A 13,729-nucleotide genomic window follows, 5' to 3' on the forward strand; every position below is an offset into this window, starting at 1 on the left:
CAGTGAAGTCACAGTATAGGGTATAATATACACAGTAATTTCAGTACATAGTGGTCTCACAGTACATGGATATTGTACACAGTGGGGCTCATTTACTAAGGGGCCGTATCGTCGGGTTTCCCCGAATATTACCGTTTTGCGCCATTTGTCCCTGACTTGCCCCAGGTTTTTGGCGCACGTGATCGGAATGTGTCGCATCTGCGCCGGCTTGCATGCAACGGAAATCGGCGGTGTGGCCGTCGGAAAACCCGACGGATTCGGAAAACAAAGATGTATTTAAAAATAAAATTGTGTCGCAAGATCAGCACTTACATGCACCAAGGAGAAGAAGGTGAACTCCGGCGGATCTCGGCGCAGTAGCGACACCTGGTGGACATCGGGCGCACGGACCTTAGTGAATCCCCGCAGGACCTGAATCCTCGTCGGAGAACACGCCGCTGGATCGCGACTGGGCCCGGTAAGTAAATGAGCCCCAGTGAGTTTTCTATCACCAGTATTCATTTCGCCCTGTGTGGAAGTAACACTGCTATATTGCGGCACAGCACTTTTGTTGTTATACCACTGATATTTGTTTTTTATGTAAGCTCAGTCCACAGACTGCACATCCTGCAGTGGCGTATGAAGATGGTAGAAATGTGTGGAACCTGCTGAGCAGGAGAGAGCCTTGGATATATCACTCCATTCAGCACAGGAACATTTTTCAGAGTGTTATTTTACAGAGATTGTTGATCTGTGTAGTTCCCTCTTGGGCTGACTCTGAATTCACTCCTGCAGTGAGGTCCACATATGTTGTGAAAAGGAGCCAAGATTGTTTGAGCATTGCAACTAGGTCAGGAAATTAAAAATTAACTCCGAAGCAGAGATATTACCGTGTTTAAATAATGTGTCCATTAGGATCTAAATTCTTTCCGTGTGCCCTCTGAGGAAACAAGAAAACTTACTACAGAAAATAGCAGAGTAGTCTGCAACGAACACAAGTACCATGGATCACATTTCAATGTTAGAATCAGGGCCTATTAGGATGTCTATTCTGAAGATATAGAATTGGCCTTTACATTAATCAGCCCATCCATTCTTTTTCCATGTGAAACAATCGCAGAATTCAATGATTTCCACAGACTAAACCAGAAAACAGGCGTAAATGCCAATGCACACCACTCTGCTCTTTCTTCTATGCTTATGAAATGCTATTAGTAACTTCAGATTAATTTAACCACAACTGATGTCTCAGACATTCCTAAAAAATGCGCAATCATTTATAGTTTACATTGAAATCCCTAAGATACTTAAACTAAGCAGTGGTGTAACTTGGCATCGGGCACTGGTCAGGAACCAGACCACAGGTGACACATTTTTCATTCCCATCTTCTGAAATCCACATAGTGATGCTTTAGATTGGGGTTTTCCTTCTAAACACACAGCTTTACTCTTTACTGTATCCTGTTCTCAGGGAAGTCAAAGAAAACACTGCTTGCTGTTAATGTGATGCCCGCTAGACACGGCTTTCACAGCATTAAACCATTTGCCAGCTGGAGCACTTTAGAGCCTCTCAGAAAAAGGAAACACTGAACTAGTAATGTGTACAATCTACAGCATATTGGATTAGTCTTGGTGCAGCTCCGCTCACAGTAAGCTTATATACATGGACTTTACTTCACTCCATAATGTTCTGCATAAGTCCCATTCACTCACGTCACCCGTTTATTACGCTGCTTCAACTAAAGGGTATTGGATGTTTATGCAAAGCTTGCGGCTCCATTTCCTCTCTGACTTGTTTCTGTATAGGCTGACATTTGTTTGCTGCCTTTTTACATGCAGATGTTACTTCCTTTCACAATTCCAGGGCATATTCCCCTAAATGGTAATCTTCCCCTTCAGCTTTGCATCTAAAAATAGGATTGATTTTCATGGCATGTGCTGCTGCAACCAGAGACCTGAAAAACTCAAATGATTTATGCTTTGTCCTGTCTCTGAAATCAAGGTTGCTTACATAGGAAAAGCACCTAGAGCTCTGTGAGATGTATAACCAAATACCAGGCCGAAGTATTAAGATTGTGTCGTAACTTATACATGCACGCACGTCCACCTATATTTAAATGTGGTTCTAAACTGTAATCCACAATGCTGAAGGGAACTCTTTCAATTATAATTAGTTGTATATATGCGTATGGATAGATAGATAGACAGATAATCCAATGAAAGGTCAGGGGTGTATGTTTATTCCATTACGACTTTTGGGTGAGGAAACACCTTTTTCAAACATAGATAGATAGAATATGTGCGTGTGAAAGTGGCAGCACCCCTGAAAATAGCAAGGTTGGAAATCTTGTAGGTTTTTCTTAAAAAAAACTTTTAGTTACATTAAAATGTAAACACAGGGTTTCACTCCAAAAAGCAATGGTTCAGTCCAATTCAAGGAGACCTGTACAAATACAGTTATGATAAAAAAAACAGTATATCATTGTTGAATCTTTTGGATGTATATATAACAAAAACCAATAGGTAATTAACAAATTTTAAGGTATTCTATCGAGACTAGGATAAAAATGGTGAAAACTATGTACCCCCCTTAATGCCTATGTAGGAATAAAAGGGAACCTGTCAGTCTCTAAGCATTTGCATTATGATATAACTTACCTTGCACACTGACAGAATCGTCTGTGTAGTCCCAGGGATTGGGCTTTGGTTTGGATGCATTTCAAAAAACAACATGTGACTTGTCTGTGCTGCTTACTCCTCAGCTCTCAACCCCCACCTTTTTGCTCCTGTACACCTCTTCCACCTCCCACTGATGTAAGCTCACCCGTGAGCTCTGTGAAGGAGCAGGAGGGAGTAACTGGACAGAAGCACAAAGGTGGGGGCTGAGAGCTGAGGAGTGAGCAGCACAGACAATTCATGTGTTGTTTTTTGAAATGCATCCAAACCAAAGCCCAACCCCTGGGACTACAGGGTGCAAGGTAAGTTACAACATAATTATATTGTAATGCAAATGTCCAAAAAAGGCAGAAAGGCATATTTATAATACTGCTGTAATGGGCATTTGCAACCTATCTTTAGTGAAAACGAGATCCCTGGTGACAGGTTTCCCTTTAAGATGATAGGCAGGGATGGTAGTGTGGCCACCTCTATAGGAGGAAAGATATCAGCAATGATCTAATAGAAGTCATTTTCTAGCCAATCAATCTTGCGAGTGTTATAGGACCATTTCCAACATGTTACAGTGAAGAAGATTATTGACATGTGGGAAACATTCAAGGCAAATAGTACTCCCAGTAGATGTCCCAGCAAATGTACCTCACAAACGCAAACGTTTAGTGAGAACGCGGAACATCGTAGAGTGCAGCGTTCTGTGCCTATAGATGAAAAGCATCTCTACATATGAAGTTACTGCGTGTTCAGTATGACCTATTAGGTCATGTCTTTCTCTATCAGGACACATATCTCCTTTCTTGAAATATCTGACAGGATAAAGACAGCTTTATTTTTCCTATGCAATTTCTCACCTGGCTGCTCCTCATCTAGTGCTCAGCTGAGTCTTCTACTCTGCCTCAATACATTCAAGTCATTTTTTTCTCTCACATACCTTTCTAAGAAAGACATAAAATTTGTTATAATTTGTACATTTCTGGAAAACGGTTTATGTTAAAGGAGGAAACAAATCTTCCGGGCAAGTTAGAACCAGTGACAGGAACCTCTGGCCTGAATCCTCCCCACCTGTTGAATGTGAACTTAAAACATTGCTCTGTGTGGGATTCCTTAGTTTAACTCATTGTATCTGTGCAGGTATTACTGATTGAAGAACCATACACTCTATGGTTATTAAATTCATTATAATTATGAGGCAATCACAGAAGCACCACATTATTCAGAGGCCGCATTAACTCAGAATTATATGGATGTCAGATTCTATATCGTAATGAGGATATATAAAAGTTTTTTATATGTCTGTGTAAATGCTGTACATTGTGAGTAAAGTTTGTGCCCTATATTGTGTCTCTCGGATATATGTGGGACATGTCTTGGAAGTTTATGAGTAGTAGCAGAGCTCGGTGTTTACAACTGGCTCACTAATCACTCTTATGTATTTCATTCATATTCATCACCACAAAGGAATGTCAGACTCCTCACCTCATTTTCATCCACGTTGTTCTCTACAAACAAGCTTCAACATGGAAAGATTGGAGAGAGTTACAAAAAAAATGCAGTAATGCTGGGATGTTGGAGGCACGCTACCTGGATCAACTTCTTTCCAGAATGGGCGTGTGGGTAGATTTTCAATTAACACCTGTTTATGGAAAGCCGACTGCCTGTATATGGCGAGGTAGCCGTTTTACAAGCTAAACCAATATTTACACAAGGGCAGCCCGTCTTTTCTAAATCATTCAGGAAACTCACCTGTCACCATATGTATAAATAGTTGTTACATTTTAATATGTAGGCATTTATGTTTTTCATTTAGAATATTGTGCATTACATTGTTCTGTAAATTGTGAACCTATTACTGTAAGTCCCTTTCACATGGGCTTATTAGTTCTAGAAACATTATTCTTAATAACTGGCCCTTGTCAATGTGCGAACATTCACCTGCTAAAAGAGAAAACCTTGTGTATCTGTTATTTGCATCTTTTATGAAGCATTTAGGAAGATTTGTACTGGACGATGAGATACTAGCACATGTAGACGGAACAGGGATGACTGATTTGTCCATCCCCATACACTGCATGATCATTGCTGCTGTTAAACACCACAAACAAATGGGAAATTATTCTGAATGAATTGAATTGCCTATGAACATGCGTTGCTGATCATTACCTGCTTTTTAAGCCCAAGTGAAAGGACCCTCGCTGGAAATTTTTTCAAGGGAGATGACTGATATGCCCTATTACTCCAGGTGTAAGTCAGGTGTAAATCAAATCAATATCACAGCATATAGAGACTGGCTTAATGTTTATTTACTGAATTTTCTAAATGTGACCTGCTCTATTCTGTTGCAGTATTTATTGTTATACAGTTCTATGAGCTTTTTTTCAGGACTCAAGGAACACAATATTTCAATGAAAGAAACAATTTTTTTAGTACTGAGTCACAGAAAGTTACTATAAGTCACAAGAAAACAACAATACTTCAAGGAAACCATCAAGAGCCATTGTGCTTTATCTTAAGATATCACCAAATTGCTATACTCATCACCTGATATTGTGGGTAGATTATAATGACAGGCAGAGTCAGAGCTGGGTTGCAGTGCATTCATGGAAGACGGGAATCTTTCATAGACCCCGAACACTGAAAGAATTAGGAACAAAATGCATTGAATGGTATAGAATTTCCCTGCACTGACAGGAACTCAGTGTAGATTTTTAGCTTCATTGGGCCTGTAAAAACCAGCCGCATGGCACTAAGTGTAATATTGTTGCATGACAAAGCCACCTAAAGCTGCCCATGTTTTTGTGAAAGCTTCCTAAACATGCTGCTAAATCCTCTAAAATGCGACTTAACTGCTTTGGCTTCCATCAGCATGGCATATGCAGGGCAACAGCAAATGAACAAACAGAAAAATATGCTGAATGGGCAAACAAATAGGGTTCAGCTGGTCCTTTGGTTCACAGAGATGGGCGCACTGTGAATACCAATCACTGTATTCTCTGCTGTACTGAAAACTCACAATATCTCTTTTCATCCAGCGAGCCCTTTTCACAACAGCAATGTGTCTTTATGTCTTTAGAATGACACCAGTCTTGGCCTGCTTCCGCCGTCTAAAGGCCTGGGAGCTGGAAATCAGAAAATCCCTTTTTACTTATTTAGTTTTCTGCATTTATTTATCGAGAGATGATTAGTTTATTCAGTCATATATGGTTTATAGGTGCTATGCATGTAATTTACTTTTGATGTCAAAGTGTAATCTGCATGACAGCATCTGAAAAAAGAAGCCAAAACCAAAGTAATTTTGTACAATTTACAATATACAGTGCAGACAAATCTGTCATCATTACAATTGATTGGCAGGAGACTCCGTATGCTGCATGAGTCATTGGCAAGGCAGTATATTTGTCATTTTGACCGTGATTTTTTTCACAAGTGGAACCAGAGGGAGCATTTGTATGGCATATTGTGCCATTCATTCATTCATTTGAAGCTATTCTTTATGTAATTAAAAATTGAATGGGTTACTGCATGTTTATTTTCCCTTTTTTGCTGGACAGATTCTGTGTCTGGGTGACAAATTCATTACATAAAAGTAGATAAAGGAATCTTCATTTGTTATACAATATACCGCCTCCCCAAGATGCACATCCTGGAAATCAAGTGCACATAAAACCATAACGGGAGAAGTTGAGTAATGAAAAATGGTGATTAATGTGTTATCCAGAGATAATATTTATTAATATTTATTTCAATATTTATGTAGCACCGTCATATTTTGCGGAGATGGAGCCTTCTGTGAAAGAGAAAGACATCCAGAAAATCTGGACATTCTATGCCAAGTTGAATCAAGACGCTTGATCTTAAAAAATTAGATCATATTTGACACACTAGACTAACATGGGACAAACCTTATATCATACAATGAGTTTATTTATCAAAAATATAAAAGACCATAAAAATGAGTACAAGGTGTTAGCCACCTATTGAAAACCTTAAAAGGATAAGTAAAATATCCTAATAGGGTCATCCATATTATACTTAGGCTACATTCATATTACATATTTTGGATATATTCAGCGTATACATCAGGAAACCTCCTAGCGTATACCCTGAACCTATCCATTGAAGTCCCCAGTGTTGCATCGTTCCATATCAGGACAGTAATGTCACTTGGGAGACACCCGAAACAATAGCAGCATCCAATCATTACTCTTCCTTCCACTTTTATTGAGCACGGATGAAACAGAAGGGTGTATAATGCACTTACAGCTAGATACTCTCTAGCCCTCAATTATAAGGATACATCTGCAATCTGCCCGACGTTTCCTTAAAATGGACACAAATGATGAGGTATGTGTCTACCCTTACTCTGATAAAGTTTACTGATCACTTTTGGGAGTTATGGGTCATGTGACCCATGGGCAGCAGGAATTTCTGTGATGTCCCATGTCTGGCTTCCACCTGATGAAGTGGGCCATGCAGACATTACTTTTTGCACGCCCCCTGTTTCATAACCAGTCCCATCTAACATTTTAAGGGTTAAGCTTACACAGAAAGTAATTGCTAGGTACTTTGGTATACATAAAACACCACAAAAACTCATAACAGTAATAACAACCTACAGACACAGTACTTATAATAATAGTTTCAGGTGAACATCAACAAAAAAAAAAAATCAACGTTACTGATTATGACACATTTTTCGTAGAAAATCTTTCAGTTGTTGACTATGACAATTAGCTGCTGAAATGTACAAGCCATGTATTGTATGAGGAAAATAAACAGTTCTTAATTTGTCCTATTTATTATATATTTTAGTAGACATTTATATACATGTATGCATACTTTATCTACATAATCAGCGTTTTTATATTTTTTAGATTACTGCTGTGTGTCGGGAGGCTGCCTTATTGGCTTTGCAGGAGGACATACATGCTAATTCTATTACGGGAAAGCATTTTGATCAAGCTTTGACCATCGTGACACCAAGAATTCCTGACTCTCTTATCCAGTTTTATGAGTCTTACCAACAAAAAAGCGGACTGCATAATTTATAAGTCTTTTGTAGGTGGAAGGCGCATGAGACGGACGCATCATTGTCTGTAACCATTGTTTGAAAATAAATGGCTAATGAAAAATCAATGGCTTGTGAAAATGTTACCCAATGTCATATAGCAAAATGCACATAAAGCTCAAATGAGTCCTTCTGAATCCATACATAGTATAACCATCTGCTACAGGAGCTGCTGAAATGTTACCTCGGGAGGTGAATTTAAAGATGGGTGATGAGAGAAATGACTTGACAGACAGTGAAGGACAACACATTCCTAAAGTACAGATTCTTAATGTGAACGAGAAATGGGAAGGAAATGTTATCTCTGTGGGGGTTTGTCAAATGCAAAATTGAGTTATATAATAAGAAGAAGACAAGCTGAGGAATTTCCTTATTGGTGTTTTTTTATTTTTTGCTGTTTCCACATATTACTTGTTCATAACACAAGAAAATTTGCTGGTCACAAAACTTTAATGTTAGGTTTGTATTTTTTTTTTTTTTTTTTTAACTGTAATAAAGTTGTGTGTTCCCATCTCTTTCGGCGGAGAGAGCAGAGAGGTTATCGCGTCCGGTAACTAGTATGGAGCTTGAGGAGGCTCTTGTATCCTCCAGACGAAATTCTTCCCCGGGTCTGGATGGGTTGCCGCTGGAAATATATAATAGATTTGGGACTATTCTCCTACCTCTTTTGGTGGAGATTTGGGAATTCGCTCTAAGAAAGGGTAGGCTGCCTGATTCGTGGTACGAGGCAAGTATAGTCTTGATACATAAAAAAAATAAAGACCCTTTGGAAGCTGAATCCTATCGACCGATATCGCTTATCAACGCGGATGCTAAATTGGTGGCAAAATTAATGTCAAATAGATTAAAGGAGTACGCGCCATTACTTATACATGAAGATCAATGTGGTTTTGTTACTGGTCGCCAGAGCAAGACCAATATTAGACGGTTGTTTGCGGGCCTGCAGATGGGCCGGGGGGGGTCCCGCTCCATCCTGTCGTTGGACGCTTCTAAGGCCTTTGACAGGGTGGAGTGGGACTTCCTCTGGGAGGCGCTGTACAGATTTGGGCTCGGTGGCACGTTTGTAGATTGGCTTAGACTCTTTTATAGGGCCCCTAGGGTCTGTATTAGGGTGAACGGCGATTATTCGGATTTTTTTACATTGTCTAGGGGTACTAGGCAGGGATGCCCCCTGTCCCCATTGCTATTTGCGTTGTTTATCGAACCTCTGGCAATTAAGCTTAGGGCAGATAGGGAGATAGAGGGGGGAGGACTCGCCGGGCCTATGGATAAGATTATGTTATACGCTGATGATGTCCTCCTCTGCCTAAAGGACTCTGATATATCTGTGCCGAAAGCCTTGAAGGCTATCCAGGAATTTGGTAGATTTTCAGGTTTTCAAATAAACACCCATAAGTCGATTCTGGTCCCTCTAGACACCGACGCACACCTCAATTATCTGCAATTTGATCTGAAGGTCTCAACCTCATGTGATTATTTGGGCTTAAAGATCACGCCCAAGGTCGACGACTATGTTACCTTAAATCTTGCCCCCTTGCTAACAAAAATTAAAAACAAGGTCAATACATGGAATTCGCTCCCATTAAATCGTGCAGAGAGAGTTGTCCTCACAAAGAGTGTATTGCTACCTCAAATATTGTATATATTATGTAATTCCCCGTGTTGGATAGGCAAGAAATGGTTTGGGTTTATTCGTGCGATTATAAATAAATTACTCTGGGGGAGGAAGAAGGTGCGTATTAAACAAGAAACTTTAAGGTTAGATAGGGAAAGGGGCGGTCTTTCGCTTCCTTCCTTCTACCATTACTTTCTGGCGGCACAGGCACAGTTTATTCTGGAAAACAGACAGACTTCTATATTTCACGCGATCACCTCATGGTTGGGGCGAAGATATGAGTCTTTGCCTGCACTCTTGGAGTCTGGTCAATTGAAGAGTCTTAATGAAAAAAAATTCCCTCTGACGAGGCTATTGGACTATACATGGAGAGACCTCAGGAGGCTATTTGGTATTAAGGGGGGTTTTAAATTACGCCTTTGTGGGGGAATCTCAACTTTGTAGAATTATATAAAATGGAAGATATCGAGTTTTGGGAAAAAAAGGGGATTAAGTCTCTGGAGCAGTTGGGGGAATATGGTTCACTCCCTTCCTTCCAGTTTTGGTGCGATAGGGGTATTCTGGAGGAAAGGGATCTTTTTAGGTATTATCAAATTGCACACGCATTTAGAAAAGAAGCACACCACGATAGGTTTACGTTACACGTAGGGGGTAGTTTCACAGATTTATTAGATCTAGAATTGTCACGACTTAACTTATCTAATATTTATCACCGACTAAGGTCCATCATTGATCAGAATTGCACTCACGTAAGCCAAGAGAAATGGACAAAGCAGGTCGGCTTCATCACAGCGGCACAATGGCGAGACATTTATAGGAATGTGGTTAGATCAACGATAAATTTAAATCATAGATGTACACAACTTAATATATTATATAGAATCTATTTTTCACCGTATTTAATGTTTAAAGCGGGCCTAAGCGAAAATGCTAACTGTAATAGGTGCAAGAATCCCCAAGCCGATATTTTACATGTTCTTTGGGATTGTCCGAAGATCAACTCCTATTGGGAGGCGATATTTACGAATCTGGAGGATCAGCTTCAATGTGCGTTTCCCCGTGTCGCCACGTTTGGGATTTTGGGCTTGCTCCCGATCTCTTTAGACGATAGATTAAAAAGTGACTTGGCCTTAAAGATTATCTTCCTTGCAAGACTAGTATTAGTCAAACATTGGATAGATAACAAGTCCCCAACAGTAAATGAATGGAGTAATTTAGTGCATCATATAAAATCGTACGAATGCGCCTACGAGAAACGATATAGGAAAGGCAGCAGACTTAATCAAATCTGGAACCAGTGGAGGCTTTAGAGGTCTATCCTCTACCCCGCTGCTTCCTTATTATGACTGTGCAGACATCCCCAGCATCGATAGAGGGTGGAGGGGGAGGGAGAGGGGGATCATATACATTGATATCTGTTTTAATAAATTGATGGCTTGTATTGTTGGAAGTTAAGGATATGCTGTTAGCTGCAAGATGCTATGTAATGATGTATCGTAATATTGATTCAGGCTGAATGTGAAAAGATGCCAAGTATTATATTATTGGAAAAATGAAAAAAATTAATAAATAAAAAAAAAAATAAATAAAGTTGTGTGAATTATACCTTGGGGCATGATGAAGATGGTAGAGCCATTTATATGGAATCTGACAGTAAGTACTGTTGTGCACTCCATTGTTAATATAGTACATTCACACTGTCAACATCTGCAGGGGGTGAACCTACAGGTGAACTATAGATCATGCAGCGTCTCCCAACAATGCTGACTTCAGGTGTAAAGAAATGTTAGTGCCTACCAGGAAGATTAGTTGTTAAAATAATTATAATTTCTCTGTTGAGTATGGAAAATGGATTCTGTTAAGAACAATGATGTGTGATTAGCACTATTTTAAAGCAGCATATCCTTAGTGGCTGATTGTGCTCCAAATTGCTGCCACCCGAGACAATAAGCTTAAAGGGAACCTGTCAGCCGAAATTGGCCTAATAAACAACTAGCAGTATGTTGTCAAGCACCCAAGCAGCTTCTAAATCAGTGACCTTTTGGAGACATAGTGCCCAAACTTCAACCGAAACCTACTTATATGTTGCAAAGTGCCAGCATGACATTTTAATCAGTAACTTATTGATCCCCGCTGTATCACAAGGTTCAATCATATTGGTGTTCTGAGTTCACCAATACAATAGAAAGATTGTGGAGAAATTTGGATTGTAGCTTCCTTCCAGGGTCCCCTGAAAAGGAAGAATCAGGGTTCCCAGAGCAGGAGCTATCACTATCCACACTTTCTCGTACCTCCTGTAACCCTGGCAGCCAAGGATGTTGCTTTAAAATGGTGCTGAGCATGGCACCTCCTGGGCTGTACGGATAGAGACAGGTTGGACTTGAATCTGTGAAATGCCATATCTTATAATAACTGTAAATTAGAGAATATGTTATTTTGTTATGCTGAGTATATTTAAGAAACTTGTCTTCATGGGAATACTCCTTTAAGGTCAGATGTAAATTGGTTTTATGAAGTCAAGGAAGGGGGGAGTTTAACGATGAAGTCAAGCTGTTCTTACCTTAGAACGTTCACTTCACTATAATTGATGGTCCTGCGTCCAGGGAAATGATTGATCAGGTCTTCTGAAGTCCGGTGCATGAGGTGGTGTTCAGAGACAGGGAGAGCTTGACTTCAGTGTTAAATGACTTTATACATCTGACTTAAAACAATAAAAAGAAGATGAAGCGGCACTCACCAATGGCGTGCAGGAAAATCTTTATTGCGGTGTACATAGGCAGAGCGGGGCCTGGCGACGGGCCGTTTCGCGCTAATCTAGCGCATCATCAAGCCAAATGACGTCGTCTCCTCGCGCCGCGCACAATATATGCGTCGGAGACGGTGGACGGCGTCATGGCAACAACAATAATAAAAACGTGACAGTGTGATTTAAAACACAGAGAGTACATACTCGTAATTAAAAACACAGGCAGAATATGCCATAAAAGGAAATGCTTAGAGACGTATAAAGACCAAATCGGGCCGTATCCACAAAAAGAGTAAACTATTAGCAATATCATGGCAGGGGAACTAATGGGAGGGAAAATACATAGTTACTAACTGGACCAGGTACGGGAAGCTGAGGACTTACAAAAAAACACTATAGTCATTCCTATCGTTCATCCCCAAGGCACCAGTGGCATCAAATTGAGTTATATGTTTACTCTCCTGTCGAAGTAGGAGTTTCTTCCTATCGCCCCCTAGAGGGTTAACTTTGACATGCTCGATGCCCGCAAACATCAAAACCCGTGGATCTCCCCCATGCTGTTTCCTGACGTGTTCAATTAACCGGGGGCACCCCTCCCCTGTACTGACTGACTTACAATGTTCTCTGAACCTCACATATAATTTGCGTATAGTTTTACCAATATAATAGAATTTGCAAGGGCAAAAGATGATATATACTACAAACGTAGATTTACAGGAAATAAAAGTTCCTACTCTATGTGTAACCCCTCCAAGACAGATGACCTTAAGTTGGCTATTATGGTCACAGAATCTGCATGAACTGCGTCTGAAGTTGCCCACCGGAATACTGTTCTCTAACCAAGTTTGATCATGCGTGGAGAATTGGCTATGTACAAGCGTATTACGTATAGTGGGGCACCGTCTAAAGGCCACGCAGGGACGTTCGTAGGTGACCTCCTCAAGTTGGGGATCCTGTTTAAGAATCCCCCAATTTCTGGTAATGGCCTGGCGTATAGCTGCTTCGCATGGGCTGAATTCAAACGAGAAGGTAAATCTCTTACCTCTACTTTCCTCCCCTTTGTCTCTGTGGTGTCTTACATTATGTTTGGCTCTCTTCCTGGAATCAGTACCTAATAGCTCATCTTGGGACATATGGGTGACCTTCCTATAAGCCTCAGCAATAATATCATTAGGGTAGCCTCTTGCCACCAACCTCTCTCCTAATTCCTTAGCTTGTTGGCAAAATAACATGTCACAACTGTTGATGCGTCTAAGCCGTAAAAATTGTGCATAGGGAAGCCCCTTCTTAGTATGGAAAGGGTGATAGCTCTTAAAATGGAGGAGGGAATTGGTAGCTGTCTCCTTCCTGAAAGCCGAGGTATGCAGTTCACCCTGTGTCTCGAAAACTCTAACATCCAAAAACTCAAGGGCTTTTTCACCGTAGACTGCAGTGAAGTGCATATTCATGTGATTATTAATATTGAGATAATTCACAAAATCGAAAAACTCCGAACGAGTGCCCTCCCATACAATGAAAATGTCATCCACGTAGCAGTGGAAAGCCTTAATGTTTGAGGCAAAAGGATTGCCCAGAGAGTAGACCAAGCGGTCCTCGACAAACGCGAGAAATAAGTTGGCAAAGGTGCAGGCAACAGGAGTGCCCATCGCTG

General features: G+C 40.4%; 1 protein-coding gene across 1 annotated transcript in view; it reads left to right on the forward strand.

Moving 5' to 3' along the window:
- Nucleotides 1–8,060, forward strand: part of AFG2A (AFG2 AAA ATPase homolog A) — a 262,683-nt gene extending 254,623 nt beyond the window's left edge. The window contains exon 16 of the mRNA XM_072119374.1: nucleotides 7,524–8,060. Coding sequence (XP_071975475.1) covers nucleotides 7,524–7,700 — 177 coding nt within the window. The 3' untranslated portion in view covers nucleotides 7,701–8,060. The remainder of the gene's footprint in view (nucleotides 1–7,523) is intronic.
- Nucleotides 8,061–13,729: the final 5,669 nt, after the last annotated feature.

This window comes from Engystomops pustulosus, chromosome 1, assembly GCF_040894005.1.
Source record: "Engystomops pustulosus chromosome 1, aEngPut4.maternal, whole genome shotgun sequence".
Lineage (NCBI taxonomy): Eukaryota > Metazoa > Chordata > Amphibia > Anura > Leptodactylidae > Engystomops > Engystomops pustulosus.